This window comes from Hoplias malabaricus, chromosome 3 (assembly GCF_029633855.1).
Source record: "Hoplias malabaricus isolate fHopMal1 chromosome 3, fHopMal1.hap1, whole genome shotgun sequence".
Taxonomy (NCBI): Eukaryota; Metazoa; Chordata; class Actinopteri; order Characiformes; family Erythrinidae; genus Hoplias; species Hoplias malabaricus.
Genome location: NC_089802.1, coordinates 30,921,353 through 30,946,174, shown reverse-complemented (window position 1 = coordinate 30,946,174; position 24,822 = coordinate 30,921,353). Strand labels below are relative to the sequence as shown.

General features: G+C 36.4%; 1 protein-coding gene across 1 annotated transcript; it reads left to right on the top strand.

Moving 5' to 3' along the window:
* The first annotated feature begins 10,901 nt into the window (after nt 1-10,901).
* pgap3 (post-GPI attachment to proteins phospholipase 3) lies at nt 10,902-23,847 on the top strand. The gene is made up of 8 exons (XM_066666402.1): nt 10,902-11,299; nt 13,117-13,214; nt 14,382-14,534; nt 14,968-15,030; nt 15,151-15,212; nt 15,488-15,624; nt 17,938-18,142; nt 19,489-23,847. The coding sequence occupies exons 1-8, from the start codon at nt 11,128-11,130 to the stop codon at nt 19,550-19,552; spliced, it is 954 nt and encodes a 317-aa protein (XP_066522499.1). The 5' UTR covers nt 10,902-11,127; the 3' UTR covers nt 19,553-23,847.
* Nucleotides 23,848-24,822: the final 975 nt, after the last annotated feature.

The following is a 24,822-nucleotide window of genomic DNA, read 5'->3' as shown; positions in this document are numbered from 1 at the left end:
ATGACACATCAGAATGACTTCACATGAAGTGAGTGACATAATCAGGTGTGGTACTATGATTATGAAGTGAAGTTGTTCTGTGCAAACTAAAGGTTTCTTTTTAATAATTATTTAAATTTGGAATTAAATTTACAGAAATGGGACAATTCAAAGGGCCTTTATTTTGAAATGATACATCAGAATGACTTCATATGAAGTGAGTGACATAATCAGGTGTGGTACTATGATTATGAAGTGAAATTGTTCTGTGCAAACTAAAGGTTTCTTTTAAATAATTATTTAAATTTGAAATTAAATTTACAGAAATGGGACAATTCAAATGGCCTTTATTTTGAAATGACACATCAGAATGACTTTATATTAATAGAGTGACATAATCAGGTGTGGTACTATGATTATGAAGTGGAATCGTTCTATGCAAACTAAAGGTTTCTTTTTAATAATTATTTAAATTTGAAATTAAATTTACAGAAATGGGACAATTCAAAGGGCCTTTATTTTGAAATGACACATCAGAATGACTTTATATTAATTGAGTGACATAATCAGGTGTTGTACTATGATTATGAAGTGAAATTGTTCTGTGCAAACTAAAGGTTTCTTTTTAATAATTATTTAAATTCGGAAATTAATTTACAGAAATGGGACAATTCAAAGGGCCTTTATTTTGAAATGACACATCAGAATGACTTCATATTACATGAGTGACATAATCAGGTGTTGTACTATGATTATGAATTGAAATTGGTCTGTGCAATCTAAAGGTTTCTTCTTAATAATGATCTAAATTTTGGAAATAAATTTACAGAAATGGGACAATTCAAAGAGCTTTTATTTTGAAATGACACATCAGAATGACTTCATATGAAGTGAGTGACATAATCAGGTGTGGTACTATGATTATGAAGTGAAATTGTTCTGTGCAAACTAAAGGTTTCTTTTTAATAATTATTTAAATTTGGAAATTAATTTACAGAAATGGGACAATTCAAATGGCCTTTATTTTGAAATGACACATCAGAATGATTTCATATTACATGAGTGACATAATCAGGTGTTGTACTATGATTATGAAGTGAAATTGTTCTGTGCAAACTAAAGGTTTCCTTTTAATTATTATTTAAATTTGAAATTAAATTTACAGACATGGGACAATTCAAAAAGCCTTTATTTTGGAATGAAATATCAGAATGACTTCATATTAAGTGAGTGACATAATCAGGTGTGGTACTATGATTATGAAGTGAAATTGTTCTGTGCAAACTAAAGGTTTCTTTTTAATAATTATTTAAATTTGAAATTTAATTTACAGAAATGGGACAATTCAAAGGGCCTTTATTTTGAAATGACACATCAGAATGACTTCATATTACATGAGTGACATAATCAGGTGTTGTACTATGATTATGAAGTGAAATTGTTCTGTGCAAACTAAAGGTTTCCTTTTAATAATTATTTAAATTTGAAATTAATTTTACAGACATGGGACAATTCAAAGGGCCTTTATTTTGGAATGATACATCAGAATGACTTCATATGAAGTGAGTGACATAATCAGGTGTGGTACTATGATTATGAAGTGAAATTGTTCTGTGCAAACTAAAGGTTTCTTTTTAATAATTATTTAAATTTGAAATTAAATTTACAGAAATGGGACAATTCAAATGGCCTTTATTTTGAAATGACACATCAGAATGACTTTATATTAATGGAGTGACATAATCAGGTGTGGTACTATGATTATGAAGTGAAAATGTTCTGTGCAAACTTAAGGTTTCTTTTTAATAATTATTTAAATTTGAAATTAAATTTACAGAAATGGGACAATTCAAAGGGCCTTTATTTTGAAATGACACATCAGAATGACTTTATATTAAGTGAGTGACATAATCAGGTGTTGTACTATGATTATGAAGTGAAATTGTTCTGTGCAAACTAAAGGTTTCTTTTTAATAATTATTTAAATTTGGAAATTAATTTACAGAAATGGGACAATTCAAAGGGCCTTTATTTTGAAATGACACATCAGAATGACTTCATATTACATGAGTGACATAATCAGATGTTGTACTATGATTATGAAATGAAATTGGTCTGTGCAATCTAAAGGTTTCTTTTTAATAATGATCTAAAATTTGGAAATAAATGTACAGAAATGGGACAATTCAAAGAGCTTTTATTTTGAAATGACACATCAGAATGACTTCATATGAAGTGAGTGACATAATCAGGTGTGGTACTATGATTATGAAGTGAAATTGTTCTGTGCAAACTAAAGGTTTCCTTTTAATAATTATTTAAATTTGGAAATAAATGTACAGAAATGGGACAATTCAATGGGCTTTTATTTTGAAATGACACATCAGAATGACTTCATATTACATGAGTGACATAATCAGGTGTTGTACTATGATTATGAAGTGAAATTGTTCTGTGCAAACTAAAGGTTTCCTTTTAATAATTATTTAAATTTGAAATTAATTTTACAGACATGGGACAATTCAAAAGGCCTTTATTTTGAAATGACACATCAGAATGACTTCATATTACATGAGTGACATAATCAGGTGTTGTACTATGATTATGAAGTGAAATTGTTCTGTGCAAACTAAAGGTTTCCTTTTAATAATTATTTAAATTTGAAATTAATTTTACAGACATGGGACAATTCAAAGGGCCTTTATTTTGGAATGATACATCAGAATGACTTCATATGAAGTGAGTGACATAATCAGGTGTGGTACTATGATTATGAAGTGAAATTGTTCTGTGCAAACTAAAGGTTTCTTTTTAATAATTATTTAAATTTGAAATTAAATTTACAGAAATGGGACAATTCAAATGGCCTTTATTTTGAAATGACACATCAGAATGACTTTATATTAATGGAGTGACATAATCAGGTGTGGTACTATGATTATGAAGTGAAAATGTTCTGTGCAAACTAAAGGTTTCTTTTTAATAATTATTTAAATTTGAAATTAAATTTACAGAAATGGGACAATTCAAAGGGCCTTTATTTTGAAATGACACATCAGAATGACTTTATATTAATTGAGTGACATAATCAGGTGTTGTACTATGATTATGAAGTGAAATTGTTCTGTGCAAACTAAAGGTTTCTTTTTAATAATTATTTAAATTTGGAAATTAATTTACAGAAATGGGACAATTCAAAGGGCCTTTATTTTGAAATGACACATCAGAATGACTTCATATTACATGAGTGACATAATCAGATGTTGTACTATGATTATGAAATGAAATTGGTCTGTGCAATCTAAAGGTTTCTTTTTAATAATGATCTAAAATTTGGAAATAAATTTACAGAAATGGGACAATTCAAAGAGCTTTTATTTTGAAATGACACATCAGAATGACTTCATATGAAGTGAGTGACATAATCAGGTGTGGTACTATGATTATGAAGTGAAATTGTTCTGTGCAAACTAAAGGTTTCCTTTTAATAATTATTTAAATTTGGAAATAAATTTACAGAAACGGGACAATTCAAATGGCCTTTATTTTGAAATGACACATCAGAATGACTTCATATTACATGAGTGACATAATCAGGTGTTGTACTATGATTATGAAGTGAAATTGTTCTGTGCAAACTAAAGGTTTCCTTTTAATAATTATTTAAATTTGAAATTAATTTTACAGACATGGGACAATTCAAAGGGCCTTTATTTTGGAATGAAATATCAGAATGACTTCATATTCAGTGAGTGACATAATCAGGTGTGGTACTATGATTATGAAGTGAAATTGTTCTGTGCAAACTAAAGGTTTCTTTTTAATAATTATTTAAATTTGAAATTAAATTTACAGAAATGGGACAATTCAAATGGCCTTTATTTTGAAATGACACATCAGAATGACTTTATATTAATTGAGTGACATAATCAGGTGTGGTACTATGATTATGAAGTGAAATTGTTCTGTGCAAACTAAAGGTTTCTTTTTAATAATTATTTAAATTTGAAATTAAATGTACAGAAATGGGACAATTCAAAGGGCCTTTATTTTGAAATGACACATCAGAATGACTTTATATTAATTGAGTGACATAATCAGGTGTTGTACTATGATTATGAAGTGAAATTGTTCTGTGCAAACTAAAGGTTTCTTTTTAATAATTATTTAAATTTGGAAATTAATTTACAGAAATGGGACAATTCAAATGGCCTTTATTTTGAAATGACACATCAGAATGACTTCATATTACATGAGTGACATAATCAGGTGTTGTACTATGATTATGAAATGAAATTGGTCTGTGCAATCTAAAGGTTTCTTTTTAATAATGATCTAAATTTTGGAAATAAATTTCCAGAATCGGGACAATTCAAAGAGCTTTTATTTTGAAATGACACATCAGAATGACTTCATATGAAGTGAGTGACATAATCAGGTGTGGTACTATGATTATGAAGTGAAGTTGTTCTGTGCAAACTAAAGGTTTCTTTTTAATAATTATTTAAATTTGGAATTAAATTTACAGAAACGGGACAATTCAAATAGCCTTTATTTTGAAATGACACATCAGAATGACTTCATATTACATGAGTGACATAATCAGGTGTTGTACTATGATTATGAAGTGAAATTGTTCTGTGCAAACTAAAGGTTTCCTTTTAATAATTATTTAAATTTGAAATTAATTTTACAGACATGGGACAATTCAAAGGGCCTTTATTTTGAAATGACACATCAGAATGACTTCATATTACATGAGTGACATAATCAGGTGTTGTACTATGACTATGAAATGAAATTGGTCTGTGCAATCTAAAGGTTTCTTTTATAATAATGATCTAAATTTTGGAAATAAATTTACAGAAATGGGACAATTCAAAGAGCTTTTATTTTGAAATGACACATCAGAATGACTTCACATGAAGTGAGTGACATAATCAGGTGTGGTACTATGATTATGAAGTGAAGTTGTTCTGTGCAAACTAAAGGTTTCCTTTTAATAATTATTTAAATTTGGAAATAAATTTACAGAAATGGGACAATTCAATGGGCTTTTATTTTGAAATGACACATCAGAATGACTTCATATGAAGTGAGTGACATAATCAGGTGTGGTACTATGATTATGAAGTGAAGTTGTTCTGTGCAAACTAAATGTTTCTTTTTAATAATTATTTAAATTTGGAATTAAATTTACAGATATGGGACAATTCAAATGGCCTTTATTTTGAAATGACACATCAGAATGACTTCATATTACATGAGTGACATAATCAGGTGTGGTACTATGATTATGAAGTGAAGTTGTTCTGTGCAAACTAAAGGTTTCCTTTTAATAATTATTTAAATTTGGAAATAAATTTACAGAAATGGGACAATTCAATGGGCTTTTATTTTGAAATGACACATCAGAATGACTTCATATGAAGTGAGTGACATAATCAGGTGTGGTACTATGATTATGAAGTGAAGTTGTTCTGTGCAAACTAAATGTTTCTTTTTAATAATTATTTAAATTTGGACATAAATTTACAGAAATGGGACAATTCAAATGGCCTTTATTTTGAAATGACACATCAGAATGACTTCATATTACATGAGTGACATAATCAGGTGTTGTACTATGATTATGAAGTGAAATTGTTCTGTGCAAACTAAAGGTTTCCTTTTAATAATTATTTAAATTTGAAATTAATTTTACAGACATGGGACAATTCAAAGGGCCTTTATTTTGGAATGATACATCAGAATGACTTCATATGAAGTGAGTGACATAATCAGGTGTGGTACTATGATTATGAAGTGAAATTGTTCTGTGCAAACTAAAGGTTTCTTTTTAATAATTATTTAAATTTAAAATTAAATTTACAGAAATGGGACAATTCAAAGGGCCTTTATTTTGAAATGACACATCAGAATGACTTTATATTAATTGAGTGACATAATCAGGTGTGGTACAGTGATTAGGAAGTGAAATTGTTCTGTGCAAACTAAAGGTTTCCTTTTAATAATTATTTAAATTTGGAAATAAATTTACAGAAACGGGACAATTCAAATGGCCTTTATTTTGAAATGACACATCAGAATGACTTCATATTACATGAGTGACATAATCAGGTGTTGTACTATGATTATGACGTGAAATTGTTCTGTGCAAACTAAAGGTTTCCTTTTAATAATTATTTAAATTTGAAATTAATTTTACAGACATGGGACAATTCAAAGGGCCTTTATTTTGGAATGAAATATCAGAATGACTTCATATTAAGTGAGTGACATAATCAGGTGTGGTACTATGATTATGAAGTGAAATTGTTCTGTGCAAACTAAAGGTTTCTTTTTAATAATTATTTAAATTTGGAATTAAATTTACAGAAACGGGACAATTCAAATGGCCTTTATTTTGAAATGACACATCAGAATGACTTCATATTACATGAGTGACATAATCAGGTGTTGTACTATGATTATGAAGTGAAATTGTTCTGTGCAAACTAAAGGTTTCCTTTTAATAATTATTTAAATTTGGAATTAATTTTACAGACATGGGACAATTCAAAGGGCCTTTATTTTGGAATGAAATATCAGAATGACTTCATATTAAGTGAGTGACATAATCAGGTGTGGTACTATGATTATGAAGTGAAATTGTTCTGTGCAAACTAAAGGTTTCTTTTTAATAATTATTTAAATTTGAAATTAAATTTACAGAAATGGGACAATTCAAAGGGCCTTTATTTTGAAATGACACATCAGAATGACTTTATATTAATTGAGTGACATAATCAGGTGTTGTACTATGATTATGAAGTGAAATTGTTCTGTGCAAACTAAAGGTTTCTTTTTAATAATTATTTAAATTTGGAAATAAATTTACAGACATAGGACTACACAAAGGGCCTTTTTTTTAAATGGCACATCAGAGTGACTTGAGAGTCATGTCCTAAAATCTTCATCATTTCCACAAAATAGCAAATATTTGTTGTTTATCCATTTATTATTTGTTTAGAAAATTATTTATTATTACATACATTTCCTGTCATTGACTTTTGGCTTTTATTTAGAAATTTGTTCCTCTGCACGCTATTACCGTAATGTTCAGAATACGACGTTCCACCAAATCTAAGTGGGGGCTGGCTTGACCAAGCTTTTCCAAGTGGGGGCTGGCTTGACCAAGCTTTTCCAAGTGGAGGCTGGCTTGACTTCAGTCTTAAACTGGAGGTGGATTAAAGGAACAGGAACATCTCTCACAGTCCTTATTATCATGTTTCTCTTTTCTCCGACCTCATGTAACACAAAATGCACATTTTAAATTTGTTAAAAACAGAGTAACTCTGATCATCAAAATAAAATTTGAGCATTTAAATCATAACAGCCGTTGTGGAATAGGTTCAATACGTTAGTACACGGGATTCTGAACAGGAGCTCAAGCACTCATATAAAAATATTTCACAAATAAATAGAAATAAGTGCTCATTTATTCTGTTTTATCCTGAGAAACACAGACATCACTGTGCATTTACCTCAGATCAGTACGAGAGACAAACAGGTTTGTTTTCACAATCATTTTTTTAGACAAACCTACCAATATCTACATTGATATCGTCGGACTTTGCAGGTATTTCGGCGTTTTAAAACAGTAAATCACAGTATTCGTGTTTGTATAAAATCCCCACTGTCTCTCCACGGCTGAACTGCAACGTAGAGTACGCATGCGCAGTCCAAAATACCTTGGACACCGAGTTGTCACTTAAAAATTCATTAGCCAATGGGAAGGCACTCCTGAGAAAACCCGCCCACGCGAGAGGTATGGAGTTAAAAAAGGGTCAAAAAGATTTTGAGTTTGTAAAACAATATTCACAAATGTAACAGACTTTGTAACTGCGCTAGAGCAACTACATACACGTAAAACTAAAATCCACAAATGTATTGGAATGCACAAATTCAAAAAACAACAACAATAATAATAACAATAATAATAATTTAAATTCACAAATGTGTAAAAAAGATTAGCATTTGTAAATCAAATGTCGTGAATGTGTGAATCAGTACCTTCTCAAACGGCTTCAAATGTGCAAGAGCAAACCTCTTTAAGGTTCCAAATGTGACAGTGAGAGTTTTTGAACGAGGTGGAAAAAATCCACACATTCGCCTTCTCTGCTGCGTGTGCGAATCTCTTTTTGCAGTTGCAGATTTAAGACCCTGTTTTGACGGCCAATTGATGGACCAATATGAAAGCTTTAGCTGGACCAATCACATGGCGAGGTTTGTTTAACCAATCGGAACATTGAATTGTTGCTGTCGTCCATAGTGCTTTTCCACCAAATGAACTCCGGTTCTTGAACCGGTTCCGTTCCTGATTCTTGGAACCTTGGTTCTTTCCAGAGAACCAATTTTTTGACCCTTTTTTGACTACATAGGTTTGTGCCAAAACTGCTTGCAAAACTCAGGGATTAGGTGCACAAAACTGAGAGAGCACACGCAGAACTCAAAGCCCTCGCGCACAAAACTGAGAGAGCACGCGCAGAGCTCACATGCAAAAGGAACGAAGCACAAACGTCAGAACTGGATATTTTGTTTGCAAGTTTTATGTTTGAGATGATTTTTTGTGTGTTTCTTTTTGGCACAAATCTGATTCCATGTATTTGCTGCCAAATGAAAGAATGAGGGCACTCATGTAAACGCTGTCTCTTGTAGGTGATGCTTCAGTTTAAGTGTGATGTCACAGTTGTAGCGCCTAGTAACCTGAAGGTTTTAGAACGTGCAAGTAGCTTTTAGAATCTTTCACCTGGACACATTCCATAATTAAGAGGTGTTGTACATGACATGACATGTCTGTGCATCATCATGAGCTATAGAGCCATATGTTTAACCTTCAGTTACGTTTTGACCCCGTCCCTTGATTTTTCATGTAGATCATAGTGTGAGTTCTCTGACTGGCTGTAAATGGCCAATATGTGACTGAATTTTGCCATCTACATCATATTTACATGATGAGGTGAATGATTCTATAAGAAGCCCGACTGTGCAATGGCTTATAATATAGTTATATAATGATTTACAATATTTTGTTGGTGACCCCTGACTACAAAGTTTGTTATGTGGTTTGTGACACATTAGCTGGTGTAATGGATTTATTATTAATGTGCTGCGGACATTACAGTCTTTTACTCAAGACTCTGTAAGGATTGTAAAACTTCAGTTTACTGAAGCATGCTCCTGCGCTGTGCTGGTTTCCCATTGTGGTCAATGCGGAAGACACATTTCGTTGTATGTTGTACAATGACAAGTAATTGCACACATTGCACATTGCACATTAAGTTTACCCCCTAGCTGTCAGTGTATACTCTGCACCCTGCTTGAAACTACAGTACTTTAGAGTTCCCCTCAGGAATCGCTTTTGAGAGATTGTACTGTTTATTGTCCCCTCCAAACATTTAATATGTGCACCACTAGGAATTTTTTAAAAATGTGTGAATAAAAAATAAATGAATTAATTTCCATTATTAGAAAACAGAACCTAATTTAACCTAGTGCTGGGCGATATGAATTCAAATCAATATCACAATTAATTGTACATTTTGCTATAATTGTGTGGTCTTGTATTTTTGACCCTTATAGTTCAGTGATGAGGTTTGTACTGTGCCTTAAAGTAATGTAATTATGTAATGTGCAATTATTTGTCATTGTACAACCTACAACGAAATGTGTCTTTCCACATTTACACACACACACACACTAGTGCCTGTGAACACACACAGAGCGGGGGCCAGCCATTCCCTTCACTTCAGCCATTCTGGTACCAAGCTCTGTCCTCTAACCAAGCCATGGCTGCCCTGTGCTGTAAATATGCTCCAGTATTAAAGCTGGGATATTTTTCTAAGGTTGCTGGGGGCTTGTTCTTCTCTTGTTTTTTGAGCACTGTTTATATTTGGTGTGTGATTGTGCTTTGGTCACTGAAAGTGGTTTTTCTCAGTGCTTTCATTTGACTTTTTGTTCAGAGTCGTCTTAATTATAGTCAAAACACAGCACGTCCAAACCATGTTTTTTTTTTGGTACTAGCTGCTCAAGTCCCTTGGTCGGCCTCTGCGTTTTGGTTACTTCCACATGGCAGATAGGACCGGATTCACGTGACTACAGCTTGATGGCGTAGTTTTAAAAAGCAACAGTACATGAACACACAGTGGGGATATAACAGAATTTTTTAAAAAATTGATATAATCGATATAGACGTGATCAGTTCGGAATATCGATTCTGATTATTTTTGATTAATTGCCCAGCCCTAATTTGGCCAAAGGCTAACAGACAGTCCAATTTAATACTGATAATGCAGTTTTTTGTATGCTTTTAAAATTCTTTATATATGAACATGTTATGTATCTTAGCCTCACAGAGCATATGTATATTTAACGATTGTATATTATCGTCCGCAAATAGCTTGGAACACATTTGAACCAAAGGGGGCACTGCAGAGGCGAAACTGACAGTTTGGAAAAATAGAGCCGGTGTATTTTATTACCACAAAGCAAAACATTTAAGGTCTTAGTGGGTAAAAAAAAACAATATTAAGGAGTGACTACTCTTTAAGTGAGTGTCTGATGATATTTTAATGTATTTTTATTATATTAATTAAATCAATCCAGAAAACACACATATATCAACAATTCCAACATGTGTGGTTGGTAGATTCTTTACAGTAATTGCAGAAATTACTGGTTACGATTAAAAAATATAAAATGTGGGGGGATTTCTTTCTTTAGGTGTATAAGCGAAAGTAGTACACGAGAATAGTAACATGTCGTGATAGTACACGTCAGAGACCAAGCAATTGACGTGAGAGAGAGAGAGAGAGAGAGAGAGAGAGAGAGACTGACCGACTTCCGGGTGTTTGTTTTGTATAGCGGAGTGGTCAGTCTCGTTGCCCTCGCCGTGCTGTGAATATCTTGTCGCTGCTGTTTGTGTGGCGTTCACGGAGAGTCGAGTTTAACCCGAGACAAACACGGACACGGTGTCGCCGTGTTTCTCCGCGAGTGTGTTAGCGTAATGAGGCGGTGAGCGGCGGTGTGTATTTGTCTGTGTGATGGCTTGAGAGAGCGGCTGGCTGTTGTTCTCCGTGTCTGAGAGAGAGGCAGAGAGACAGTGGGATGTGGGCCGCGGCGGTGTGTGTGTTGCTGCTGGCGGGCCGCGGCGGCGCCTCGCAGGGCGACAAGGAGCCGCTCTACCGCGACTGTGTGAAACAATGCAGCCGCACCAACTGCACCGGAGCGCGGCTATCCGGCTTCCAGCACTCGCAGCCACAATACATGGCCCTGACAGGTGAGAGAAAGAGAGGGAGACAGTGGGAGAGACACACAAACACTGGTAAACACAACAGAGGAGGGCTTCCAGCGCCCTGTTATCAGCCTCAGTAACACGGCCCTGACAGGTGAGAGACATATACACACACACATACACATACACAGACCAGAAAGAACACAAAACAGAGGAGTGTTTCCAGCGCTCTCAGCTTTAATACATGGCCCCTACAGGTGTGTGTACAAGTGGCTATTCCATAAAGCAGGATTTCCCTGTTTATCCATATAAATCAGGCCTGAAGTCTAACCTCTTCAACAGGAAAAGAGTTGAGGGACAATTCTCAACTTTGGGTTGAAGTTGTTTGGCTAACTGAGAAATCCTACATTGTTTATAACCCCTTGTTATAAATGTCTTATGTCTTATTCTATGGGTATATATGGTTTTGTGTGTAATCCCACTGACCGGGTAGTGGACCCAGGGAGAACGTACAGTGACCCGAGGCAATCCCCACCTTGGCTCACTGTCTATGAGAAATGTGGTGTGTTCTGTCTGTGTTAGTGTGGATGTATTCCCACAGTACAGAAACACACATTAGTAGGAGGATTGGCCTTATAAAATGGTTCACAGGTGTGAGTGATGACGGAGAATGGAACGGTTCAGTGTTAAATCACTGGAGAATGTGGAGGTCAGTTGAGTGCAGGTGGACTAGAACTGGAGCTGGAAACACAAACACTACAGCCAGGTACAGCAGCCAACAAAGGGGGGCCAAAAGGGGGCTATTCACATCCCTCTGAAAGCCTCGACAACACACATTCACTCTAAAATAAAGCAGCCACTCACTAGAGAGAAAGCACAGGAGAACCCGTTTTGGTTCCTTGGAGAACCTTACAGTGCATGGTGTTGTGAAGGTTGAAGGACATTTGCAAATGAGCTGAGGACTGCTGCAACACTCCAAGGAAATATTCTTTATTTATAATGCGCAAATCTATGAATATGCAAATATTCCCTGCTTCTATATCCATCCACCCCTCATCCACTCATCTGCAGCTTGAGAGCCCCACCTCGCATGTCGGTGGCATTAAGAAGAAGAAACACCTTTTGATTTTACAACTTTATTGAAGAAACAACTTTATTGAAATTACTTCTCTGCATTTGGCCTCTCCATCGTAGTAAACGCACACTAGTGAGCAGTTCTTAACAAACACTAGGGGCAGTGAACACACACACTACTGGAGCAGGGTGCTGCCAACCACATCGCCGCCCTGGGGGGCAATTTGGGGATCAGGTGCCTTGCTCAGGGGCACTTCGGCCATGAATGGATTTTCTCGGTCCATGGACCCTCCAGCCTCAAGCTCACTTCTCTAACCTCAAGGCCATGGCCGCCCTCAGGCTTAGGTTTGTGATGTCAGAAACCCTGGCTGTCCCATTGTTTTGGGCAACAGCAAGCACAGTCAGAAGATGGCTTACCTCCAAATGTCTTTGCAAAAGGGACAAAAATTTGTAGAATAATAGACCTCTTGGACCTCTATGGTTTCTAGAGATGCATGAGTGGGACTAAAAATTCCTCAAGGTTATTTCACACAGCATTAGACAGAATATGCATGTAGATTAATAGTCTTAATTATTTTTAAACATTATTTTTATTTTTCCTGCATGTGTTTGTTAGGCAGTTTCTGGAAAATAATCAGAAAAGAAATTTCTGATTGTGATTGTAGGGTTAAGATTTAGTATTTATGGTGCATTTATTGTTGCTTTAAGGGTTTTTGTTGAGAAAAGCCTGTGTGTATTTAACAGCAGCCTTGTCTGACAGTTGACCCGATCTGATTGTTGTTTTCCAGGCTGGACGTGTCGTGATGATTGCCGCTATCAATGCATGTGGACAACAGTGGGTCTGTATCAGGCGGAAGGTTACAGAGTTCCCCAGTTCCACGGGAAGGTTGGTGTCGGAGATTTTAAAGGGCTAATAACATTCATTCATTCAGTCATTCACTGTCTGTAACCTCTTGTCCAGTTCAGGGTTGCAGTGGACTAGTGATATAGCATGAAAACATGGTTCAAATTTCAATATGGACAATTCATTCCCAGTTCTCTCTTTTCAGTGATAGTGCTTTTGAATGAGGCACGGCACAGGAAAGCTTTAAGGAAAAAGCAAAAGACAAACCAAACCTTTAGGCTTAATGTAATGGATAAAGTACGGAAGAGCACCTCCTTGTGGAGTAGTTTGTAAGTGTAAGTGAGTGTTAAAAGTAGCAGTTCCTAAAGGTGAGCGAGTGAGTAAAAAAATAAATAGAGCTACCAGAAAGTTCAGTGTGGTTCTTTGCATTTAAACACACATTATACGGGCTCTTTAAACATGAGAATATTGAACCTCACTTAAAATGAGTGGCTTGTTGATGAGTCCACCATACACAAGTGTAACTCAAATCTAGTCGATCAGATGAGACCTGTTTGGTGTCTGAAGTGTGCCTCTTTAGGTTTGCACTGATGCAGTATTTTAGCTAATAGACATTCATTACTTATATACACCAGTTAACACTTATAAGATACTGCATCCTTAAATTATCACCAGTTGCCCCAGATAATCTCTATTGGGTTTGATTAAATGGTATCTGACATTTCTGAAGGCAACTTTGTCTTGAAATATTGACAAAAATGTGTTGCTAAACACTACTTGAACAGAACGCTGCTCTTGAAAATTTTGTCTGTAATTGAATCACATTTGATGTTTGAATAGTACAACACACAGACTTCAGAGAGTTAATGGGTCATGGCAGATTCACTACATTTTAGGGTCAATATATATTTCCCCCACAAGCTGTTAATTTAAAGTAACACTAGGTAGTAATTACAGCTTCAAAATCATTGCGATGCCCCACTGCCGAGACTGCACTTTGTAACTTTTGGACGAGGGTGAGGAGGGTAGGAAACCACCTTATACCATTCTCCTTGATTTTAGGACATTGCTGTAAAAGTGAATTGCACTCTGCAAATGTAGTGGGAGCCCAGGAGCAAAAATACCAAATCTTAACTAGGGTTGCTTTAATGCTTGTGATCTCTGTGTGAACACTAACTCTCACACTCTCTTTCTCTGTTTCTTGTTCAGTGGCCATTTGCAAGGTTCCTGTGTTTTGAGGAGCCTGCTTCAGCGTTAGCATCTCTGCTAAATGGATTAGCATGCCTGCTAATGCTGCTCCGCTACCGCAGCGCTGTTCCTCGTCAGAGTCCCATGTACCACACCATCACCGCCTTCTCACTGGTGAGACCACCACCCTAAGTGTGTGTGTGTGTGTTTTCTGTGTGGAGGTGTGTGTGTTTTTACCTATTGATATACTTAATTGTGTGATCTTCAGTGTATTTGAGAGGAATATTCTTCAAATTAATTATGTTTGTTTTTTTATTCAGTGTAAAGTGTAATAAACTAGACATTACAATATATTTAAAGATTTGTTTTATTCAGTGTTTAATCTTTAATAGAACCTATAAAATGAAACATCCACTTTAGCTGTTCTTGAGTCATCTACAGCCCTGTTAGTGAGTTTGAGTTTATTTCTGTGACCTAATGATAAACAAGAGGAAGTTTATTTCTATAATTATTTTTAACCTGTGAAAATGCACATTATGGATTTAATATTTATTACTGTGTTGAACATTTAACTGTATCAAGGTTTGTGTTTGTGCTTTTCATGTAGGTGTCCCTGAATGCCTGGTTTTGGTCTACAGTATTCCACACTAGAGACACTTATCTCACTGAGGTACTGCACTACAAGCTGACATTGAAAGTAATTTAAATGGTTTTGAATAGTGATCTTTTAGACTGTGATAAAGGAGAAAAAGCTGAAACATCTATGATATTCTGTGCTGTTGTTCTGCAGAAGATGGACTATTTCTGTGCATCAGCAGTCATCCTCTACTCCATCTACCTGTGCTGTGTCAGGTAGTGTAAAGATCATAATAGTAACAGATTTCTGTGAAACCGAAAAGGCCAGTGTGTGTGTGTATAAGTGCCAGTATAAATTTGAAATCCTTTCAAAACAGGCATTAAGCTAAAAGTAATTAATTGTTAGAAATTAAGCTATGACACATTTGATATTATTTAGTATGTACGTGTTACGTGTTGGAAGGCTCGTCTTTGTAAATTGTTTTACTGAACTATTCTGTATTCATGGTCAAACTTTAGTCATTTCAGTGATGTTGTTTGTGTGTTTGCAGGACGCTGGGGTTGAGGAGGCCCGGTGTCTCCAGCATGGTGGGAGTTTTGCTTATCCTGGCCTTCACTTCCCATGTCTCCTATCTCACCTTCGTCAGTTTTGACTACGGATACAACATGGCTGCCAATGCCACTATAGGTTAGACATTCTGACACAAACTGTCGCTGCAAACTTGAGCAGACGCTTTCCTTTCTTTCTTTGTTTATTTATCTGTTGTCTCCCACCAATACCCCCTCCCACCACACACACACACACACACACACCATTTCTGTGCCTCAATCTGGATTGTTATAAAGGAAATTTTTGCCAATGCCAATTTAGCAGTTTTTTAAATAATAGTTGTTAATTATTTGAAAGATTTTACATTTAATTAAAACACTTTTTTCTACACCGAGTCTAAAGATGTTCCTAGCTGTTTAGTGGAGAGTCTGGCTTTGTGCAGAGAGGCACATCATGTTCTACATACGCAGTGTATGCTTGACAAGGGACCAGTACTTCATCATTTTACCAGTTCTGCGCAGCATGGGGCATTCATCATTTCGATCATTCAAAACCCGCAAGAGATGGCATAAATAATATGATTTCATCAGCTGCGAACACATGGTCTGGGTTGTGGCAAGAAAATGATGACAGGAACGCAGAGAGCTGCTGGTTATAGGCTGCGTGAAAGGAGCATCACACGTGCACTGGCTGTTCTCTCCAGTCTGACTGTGTAGTTTACTTATTTTTCATTTTTCAGAAATTTGTGAGCAGCAGGAAAGAAACTAGAGAAATTAAATCCCATTTCTTTTTTTAAACTGTACCAAATGAAAAAAACGAAATAACTGTTTTATTTTTTAGCCGCAAACGGTCAGAAAACAACTGATAAATGTTACGCAGACCAAACTTGTTTATTAGTGGTCGTTCCTAGACGTGACATACTGATGTCTTTGACATTTATCTTTAAGTGCTGTAGCTCTGCTGGCACTTTGGTCCGTGTTAAAGATTGTAATCTCGTACTAATCCTCTTATTGGTCAGTGTAGTTACAATAATGAGCTTTGCACAGTTAAGACTTTTTACTCCACACCTCTGAAAGTTAAGTTTTGGCGGCATCTGTCTTGACTACAATCAGGCATCAGAACAGTTTTACGTTTGAGCTTAATTGTTTATGAATAAAATTAGATTTTCCATTCTGCACATGGTGCTTCATCCACTGTCACCAGTGGGCTGCTATGATTCGTTTAAAGTCATTTTTTTCTTAAGGTTGGATGACATTAATTTTGCCATACTCAATTTAAATGATCCAACGTCTTGTCCTCAATCAGTGGTCAGGTGCGGACTGCAGTGCTGCTCTTGCTTGGATATTTCAGTGTCATGGGTGATCTGAGAATTATCTGACAATAGTCGCTCAAATAATATTAGCACAATAGTGGTTCTGTGGTCAGAAACCGACATATAATGAATGGGCTAGACACACCCGATGTAAAATATGCATCAACAGGCACCTATGGTTAATTGTTTAATTGTAAACAAAGGGTGAATCCCATTTCCTAATTTTACCCCACCTCTAATTTTTGAGTGTTATTTTGCCCCTTGGAAATGTGTTACAAGTTGCAGTGTTTAAAATCTTTCCTACGAAATGGGGCAACCCTTCAAGAGCCAGATACATCATCAGAACACAAAAATAAGCAGCGCTTCAGTGGCACTCTGCTGCCAGTCTGCAGTGATATCAGAGCTTCTGGACTAAAACACAGTTAAATTTAGGGCATCACGCCTTCAAAAGTGTTCCACAATCATATATTTATCACTTACTTTATGTCTCTGTGATATGAAGCTGAATTCACCTTTTTGTTGGAAAAGTCTAGTTCCAACTTATATTTTGCTGGAGCCACAGGCACTAGAACATAATTGCTTGGTCATTTAAGGTGGAACTGGAAATTCCAAGACACCTGCAAAATAAAAGCAATGTTCTGTGCTTGTCATGAAGTAAAGAGACATAATACATTGAAACTACATTAAACAAAGATAGTACAATACAATCATTGTTTATTAACGGAGAAAATATTGGTAATTGTGGCTGTCTTGTGTTGCTTCTACTGCCATCTTGCCGCTGATTTGCAAGCTATCCAATGGTCATCGCTTGAAGTGAGTCCCTGAAAAAAATCTAGGTTTCAAGTGGTATATAACCCTCCCTCTGGGTCCTACCCCTCTTTCCCAATAAGAATTGAGACACCCCTACCCCTAGGCAAAAAGGAAGGGTAGGGCTAATTGGTAGCGCTAATGGGTTAAAAGGGTTTCACCCATAGTGTGCCTATAAGATGTAGGTAGTAGGTGTAGTAATGTTTGGTTAATACATAACAAAGTGAGTGTTTCGGATAATGCTTACGGCCTGTTTAATTTGCCCAGTGTTAATCCTTACTTTAAGTGGATTGTGTGCATGGTTTTAATGTGTTTGTGTTTGTTACCTCCAGGGATGATAAACCTGCTGTGGTGGCTGGGCTGGTGCTGGCAGAACCGGAGGACTCTACCGTACTGGTGGAAATGTGGGGTGGTGGTGGTGTTGCTGCATGGCCTTGCCCTGCTGGAGCTTCTTGATTTTCCACCACTCTTCTGGGTATTGGACGCTCACGCTGTCTGGCACCTCAGCACCGTACCCGTCCACTTCCTCTTCTACAGGTACTTTAGACTGCTGTTTGGGAATCAAAAGTAAAAAACGTATAATTCCTTTTTTTCACCCTTAAAGGGGACGTTCACATTTTGAATCTAAAAAATTTTTTTTTATAAAATTCTAAGTATGGTTCCTCACTATTTGCAATTCTGTAGTCTGTTCGCATGCTCAAAACGGGTCTAATTTGTTTACGAAGCCTCTGTGTCAGTAAATGGGTTCAAAAAACAAAGGGTCTCGGTTCTGTATGCTAGGCTTTCTCTCTCTCTGCTTACAGCAGAGAAAAGGCATCAGGAGATTTTTAAACTACGAAGAGAACTCCTAATGTTAGAAAACTGAGTTGAGGATATTGGTCTATTCCTGCTCCATAGTTGGGTATTATTGTTTAAATTTTGCTGTTTTGGATTATCTCCAAATTTGAGAGATGTGCTCCAAACATTAAAAAAAATTACTAACAAATTTCTGTGTTAATTCAAACAGGTGAAAAAATACTTACAACCAGTTAAACTTCAGCCACATACAAACAACAGTTGTTGTTTCCCTCAAAAATACCATTCCATGTTTAAAGACACAGAGCTTCTGAACGTAAGCAAATCTGAGAGAACAGTTTCTCCACAGTTGTAGACATCCCTTTTAACATTGTCAATAGTCTACACCTATGTCCAACCTGTAATTGTTTACAGTTGTCAGCTTTTTTTTTTTACAGAACAGCGTGTTCATTCATTCATCTGCTGTAACCACGTCATCCTATACAGAGACACAGTAGGCAGTAACACACCATAGATGAGGCGTGAATCTATTACAGAGCTGTTATCACACACTCACCCAGTCACTCAGTAACTCATTCTCACACACACACACACATACCTGTGAACAATTTCATACACTAACCCAGTTACTCACACACATTCACCCTTAAAGAAATGTTCACACAATCACAGTCACTCACATACACCTTTGGACAGTTTCACATTCTCACACCTAGGGGTGACAATATTGAAAAGCCAACATGATTTGGACTGTGGGAGGAAGCTACAGGCCCTGGAGGACACAGGGAGAAGGCACCACACTCCTCACAGACAGTTTACGTGGCAAGGCCAGAACCCTGAAGACCTTTTGCACCAGAGCTGTGGTATAAACATTCATAAACTGTCCACAGGTGTGAGTTTGTAAGTGACTGGGTGAATGTTCCAGGGTGTGCTCCTGCCTTGCGCCCAATGACTGGGTAGCCTCCAGAGGCACTGCAACCTTTGACGGTTACAGAGCGCAGTTACAGTTGATTAATGAATACATAAGTATTAATTATCTTGTTTAGTTACCTGTGCCCTCTTTTTGACGTCCACTGCCCTGTGTTCAGTTTCCTGATAGACGACAGCCTTCACCTGCTCAACACAGAGAAGATCGGAGTCAAGCTGGAATAGGAGGAGCCGGTCTCAGAGCCCCGCCCCCTCCTCTCATCTCCCCCCAATCAGGGCAAGCGGGAGCGGCAGTGGGATGGGTCTCAGTCTCCATGGTCGCCTGCATGACTCCCGTGGCCGTCTTAATGAATTCCATCTTGTTTGTTTGTTTATTTACAGCTCACTTTCTACTGAATTTCTGTATTCTGCTGTGGACAGAATAATGTTCTTCTGTCTTTTTTTGTTTGTTTGTTTTTCCTTCTCCTTTCCTCTCATCTGCATTCTGTTGGGACCTTTATTGAAGTCTGTTCTCTGCTAGGCTTTGCCTTGTTTGAAGATCAGAGAGGCAGTTATACATTCTGCTTGAGGTGACTTTATGATGTTGTTTAAATGTTAGCTGGACGTTGGAATTCAGGAGGGGTATTTATTTTAGTGAAATGTCCCGTGTAGTGTCCTTGGGGTCTGAGGCCCCCTGCATGGTTTAGATGTCCTCAGGGTGCGGTTCCGGCAACTACCAGCAGAGAGCAGAAGAGTTCTCCTGCTGAAACACAGGACCTTCAGTTTTGTAAATCCCAGTGACGTCAGCTTGTCATAGCAAATATTTGATTACGTAGCAAATAAGACCCTAAACTTTGGTTTTGTTGAATCAGTGGGAAAACTTGAATCTTTTTAAAACTGAGTGTGGAATGGAGGCCAGAATTGTTCCACCTATGCCCTTCTAAATAAGTGTATTAATGTGAGTGAATAGCATAAGATGGTGAGAGAGTCCGGCTTGAGGTCAGGACGCAAGGGAGGTGTGACATTTTGCTTTGCCTGAAGCCTTTTGCCTTTAATTTTAAGTTTCCTCTGCCACTTTTTTCATGGGTTGATTCCATTGCTGCTTTTTATCTCATTATGATTTCATTCTTTCTTTTTGTTCAATTGTTTCAATTGCTGTGCACATTTGACAGATTTTGAAAAAATATGGCTAATAATGAGGTGCTTTAATTTTATTATTATTTTTTTTCTCTCTCTCTTTAGGATATTTGACCATTACATGGTTCCATTTTTCTCACCTGGGATGCCTTTAGAGGAGTTTATTTAAAAAAAAAAAAAGGATGAAAGAGGGACCAGTAGGGAGCTATGATATGGTGTGTGTGTGTGTCCATGTGGTTTAGCCTTTCCTGTCTGTCTGTTACTCTGATCTACTCCCTCAACATAACTGAACGGATTGACACTCTCAGTCTAGATGCCGAACAACCTGTCCAAGCCCCGCCCACAGATGTTAATAGTTTTAGCTCCGTTGAGCTGTTGAACAAGTCCAAGGGAACAGAAGGTAACAAACTACTGCTAATACTACAGCGAATTGTGTTGGATACAATGCCTAGGAACCCTAGACACGATATGGTATTTTTGCTATTTGGCTCCCTCTGTCATTTTAAGGTAAAAATACTGCCTAGTGTTCCTCAAAATAAAAGCCCTGAACTTTATATATGCCTTAAAATGCTATACCCAACTCATCCTAGTTGTGTGGCATTTCATGTCAAATAACACACTCCATTTAACAACAAATTAGATGTGAACAGGGCCGTGCTTTATAGGTTTCCGCAAAATAAAGATACATTTCAGTACAGAAAATGTACTGTAGCAATGGTCTTTAGCATAGCAGCATTTTCTCAAAGAGAAATCAGCTTAGAAATGAAATTCCAAAAACGGGCAGAATGATGATGGGACCTCAGCATGTCAGGAAATTTTGAGCAGAGCATGGACAGACGTATGCTAATATTCATTGTAAACAGAATGTGTTTTTTCCATCTATGCCTTATCTGCTCTCGTCAAACATGGCTACACATTGGTGCCCCGTGTCTCATCGTTTCATCCAGAGCACAGCACAAACCACCACTTTCTGGTGCCATGTAGCTTCTCTGCCTTTTTCTGATCTCGGAAAGATGCACATGGCTATTTATCTTCCTCACAAGTTGCACAGGACTTATGACCAGGTATATACATGCGCCACAAACTTTTGACTGCCTGTCTTTCCGTCAGATTGCCACTCATGCACTTTTGTGTGTCTGTGTGTGTCTGTGTGTGTGTGAATGAGTAAGCAAGCATGTTTAGGTGGTGAGTAAATATAGCCTCTGCTAGAGGCTAAAAAGGGTGGAAGAGGCGATAGATATTTAGAAGCGAGGGGAGGGTGCTCAGAGGTTATTCTTAAATGGGACAGTGGATAGTGGAAAGGCCCAAAAATATTTAAACACAGGGCATCTCAAGATATGGAGCCGCAGAATTGCAAAGTCTGTTATTGGGTTAATACTACGAAAACTTAATGTTCTACTGATTCTAATAAATTAATTAACATCCAACAGGATTTTATTTTATATATATATATATATATATATTTTTTGTCTGAGGTTTACTTCTGCCATTTGTGTGCTATTATTTACCGTATAGGGCCATGGTTTATCTATCAGTATAAAAGAGGCTGTTGTTGTTGTGCCTTTAAGACGGACTTAATGTAGATGAAGTCTGTTCTGATTGGCTGCCCTGTATTGTGCTTCTTTAATTTGTTATTTATTCATTTATACATCAGAAAACTGCTCTATTCTGAATAAGCAGATATGTTTATACCATTTTCTTTCTGTGATTCACAAAAAAATGGTAATTCAGTTGTCTGTGATATAGGCCGTTTGAACTAAAATGTAATACTAGTTACAAGATCATAAGATTACAAAAAATCATAATTCAGTCCCCCCCACTATAAGTGATTAAATATAAACTAAAAAAATTGTAATTAAAAAAACTGTGGATCACTGCAGTTAAAGGGTATTTTTAAGCATGTAATACTGGTTTGGAACCATTGGTGACGAGGTTTCCCACAAGTGCTTTTTTTTTTTTTTTTATTAGTTTTTTTATTGATTTGCATTGTTCCTGTTGTTTTTTTTTTTAAATACTTTTAAACATGGTCATGTTTTCAAAAGCAAGCTATTTTAAAAATTACAAGTGCCCAGTCTCTGAGACTGTGACATTACCCTTCTGTCTTATACAAGTGGGGTCTTTCCAGGACTTGACTGTCAGTTGTGGTCATAGCCTTTTTTTCTGGAGTTGTACTTCTGATTTGGTGAATGCTAAACTTTTAACATGGACACACTGTGTGTTAGTGTGGTGAAACTTTGGAGGGGTGCGGCTTATTTGAAAATGAGCAGGTTGCTGTTATTATATCTCATTGCTTTTGGGACAAAACCTTTCATCTCTGTGTTTTTATACTTTGTGACCTAATTTGGCTTATTTTTAATTTTCAAAAATGTATTATTTAAACAATTGGAATGGTCAAAACGTTATGTGAAATATTTACAGCACTGAACTTTTTACTTTTTCCTTCTGTTGTAAAAGAACTGTTTTAGAGGTAAAGGGTTTTGTTTTGACAGTGATATTAAAATGCATATGTACAGAGAAATATGGCCTTGGTTGTAGTGATCATTTGTAATTAATACATGTTTTGGGATAAATATTAATTTTATTGTATTTTGTTTTTTTCCTATTTCCTGCTGAAATGCTGACTGAAATGAATGACTCTGCTTCAAGTAATGGTTTTAAGGTGATAGTTCAAGATTTGGTCCATTTTAAAAGTGCAACAAAAACACAAAGGATTTTTTTTTTTTTTTTGTTATTAGAAATGTTTACCTTTATAAATAATTTTTTACTCACCCATATCATATTGCTTATGATGACTTACTACCTTTTTTTTTTATCAGTATGCTTCTTTATTGTTCTTATTTGGACAGTTGTCCAAACATGCCTGTTGCTGCCTGTTGAAAAAAGGAGAAGTGGTGATCTGTAGACATTTTTTTCCAACTACTGTATAGCTAGCTAGCTGCTGTTAGCTCATTTGTTGACTAACTACTGTTATCTGGCTGTGGCTAGCTAATTATAGTTGGTTAATGACTGCTAGCTAGCTGTGGTTAGCTAACTGTTCTTTTTTGCGTGTTGGTCATTAATATTAAATGCTAATGGTGCTGGCAGTTTATACTGCATTTAGAGCGAAAAGGGTTCAGTTTACTTTGTGTAAATAAAAAAAAAAATAAATAAAAAAAGATTGGTTTAATGCAAATATGTTGAATTATGGTTCAGTGTCCCATAACATTCGCCCTCCCCATGAACCCTCTGTGTAGTTAAACCCATGTGGTTTTGCCCTGTGCACATTCATCCTGCTAACTTTCTATCGCTCTTCTTCTATGCCTTTCTTTCTTTCTTTATTTCTCTCTCCTCTTTCTCTGAATGGTGATGCACCTTTCTTTCCCTTCTACTGCACTACACCTAGATGTGTGTAAAAGAAGCTTTAAGAAGGAAAATTAATAAAATTGTTCTCTATTAAGTCTTTGAATGGTCTACTTTATTTTCTCATGCACTGTATGAAAGCATTTGTAAAAACGCAAATATATATACATCGTTAAAAAATATATATCGTTAGCCACATGATTAAAAGCACTGATCTCATTACAATGGCTCCTGTCAAGGGGTGAGATTAAGTACCAAGTCAGTTCAGTCATGTCTTGATGTGTTGAAAACTAGAAAATTGGGCAAGTGTATGGCTCTGATGACATGGATAAGGGCCCAATTGTGATGGTATTTATGTTTTGACCAGATCATCTCCAAAACTAAGGCCCTGTGGACTGATCTTTTTGTGCAGTGGTTCAAAGATAATGATGGCTCTGATAGAAAGGTGCCTTGGGTGACCTCGACCTTGTCACTGATTCACAGGTTTTCCAACCTTCTATCATTTTTGGTACTAACCACTTCATACTGGGACTGTTTCACCATGTTGCTGTGTGGGGGATTGCAGCTTTACACAGCCATTTAATAAATACTAGTGTCCCATGATAATCTGTATCTCATGATAGTTACATTTTTTGGGATTAAGAAATATATGAATTTGAAATCTTATGGTTTACTAATCTTCTCCAAAAGTAACTTTCAATGTCTGCAGTTCTGAGCCTAGAGTAGCGCTGTTCACCCTTTATAGGTCAGCGAAGCATCACAAGAATTTTAAACCCATAATCCTATACTACATAGTGTTCCTTTAAAGAGTGCAGACAATCATTTGAACTTCACTCAGAGGCTGCTAAAGAGGGAATGTGAGCTAGACACAGCAAGTTCCATCAGTATTGGTTTAGTGCCCTTTGCTGCTATACCATGCGACTTGTTTACGAAAATATTCAAACTGAGGTTTCGGCTGTTTATATAATGGGGACAGTTTTGCTGAGGTCTTGTTGAGGAGTCCTGTTTTGAAAAAGGAATGATTTGCTGTTATTTAATGG

What these genes read in the sequence shown, in the direction of transcription:
- pgap3 (XM_066666402.1), top strand. Translation starts at nt 11,128, where the DNA reads ATGTGGGCCGCGGCGGTGTGTGTGTTGCTGCTGGCGGGCCGCGGCGGC. An exon ending in CCATCACCGCCTTCTCACTG is followed by an intron (nt 14,535 to 14,967) that starts GTGAGACCACCA and finishes CTTTTCATGTAG; the next exon opens with GTGTCCCTGAATGCCTGGTT. An exon ending in ATCTACCTGTGCTGTGTCAG is followed by an intron (nt 15,213 to 15,487) that starts GTAGTGTAAAGA and finishes GTGTGTTTGCAG; the next exon opens with GACGCTGGGGTTGAGGAGGC.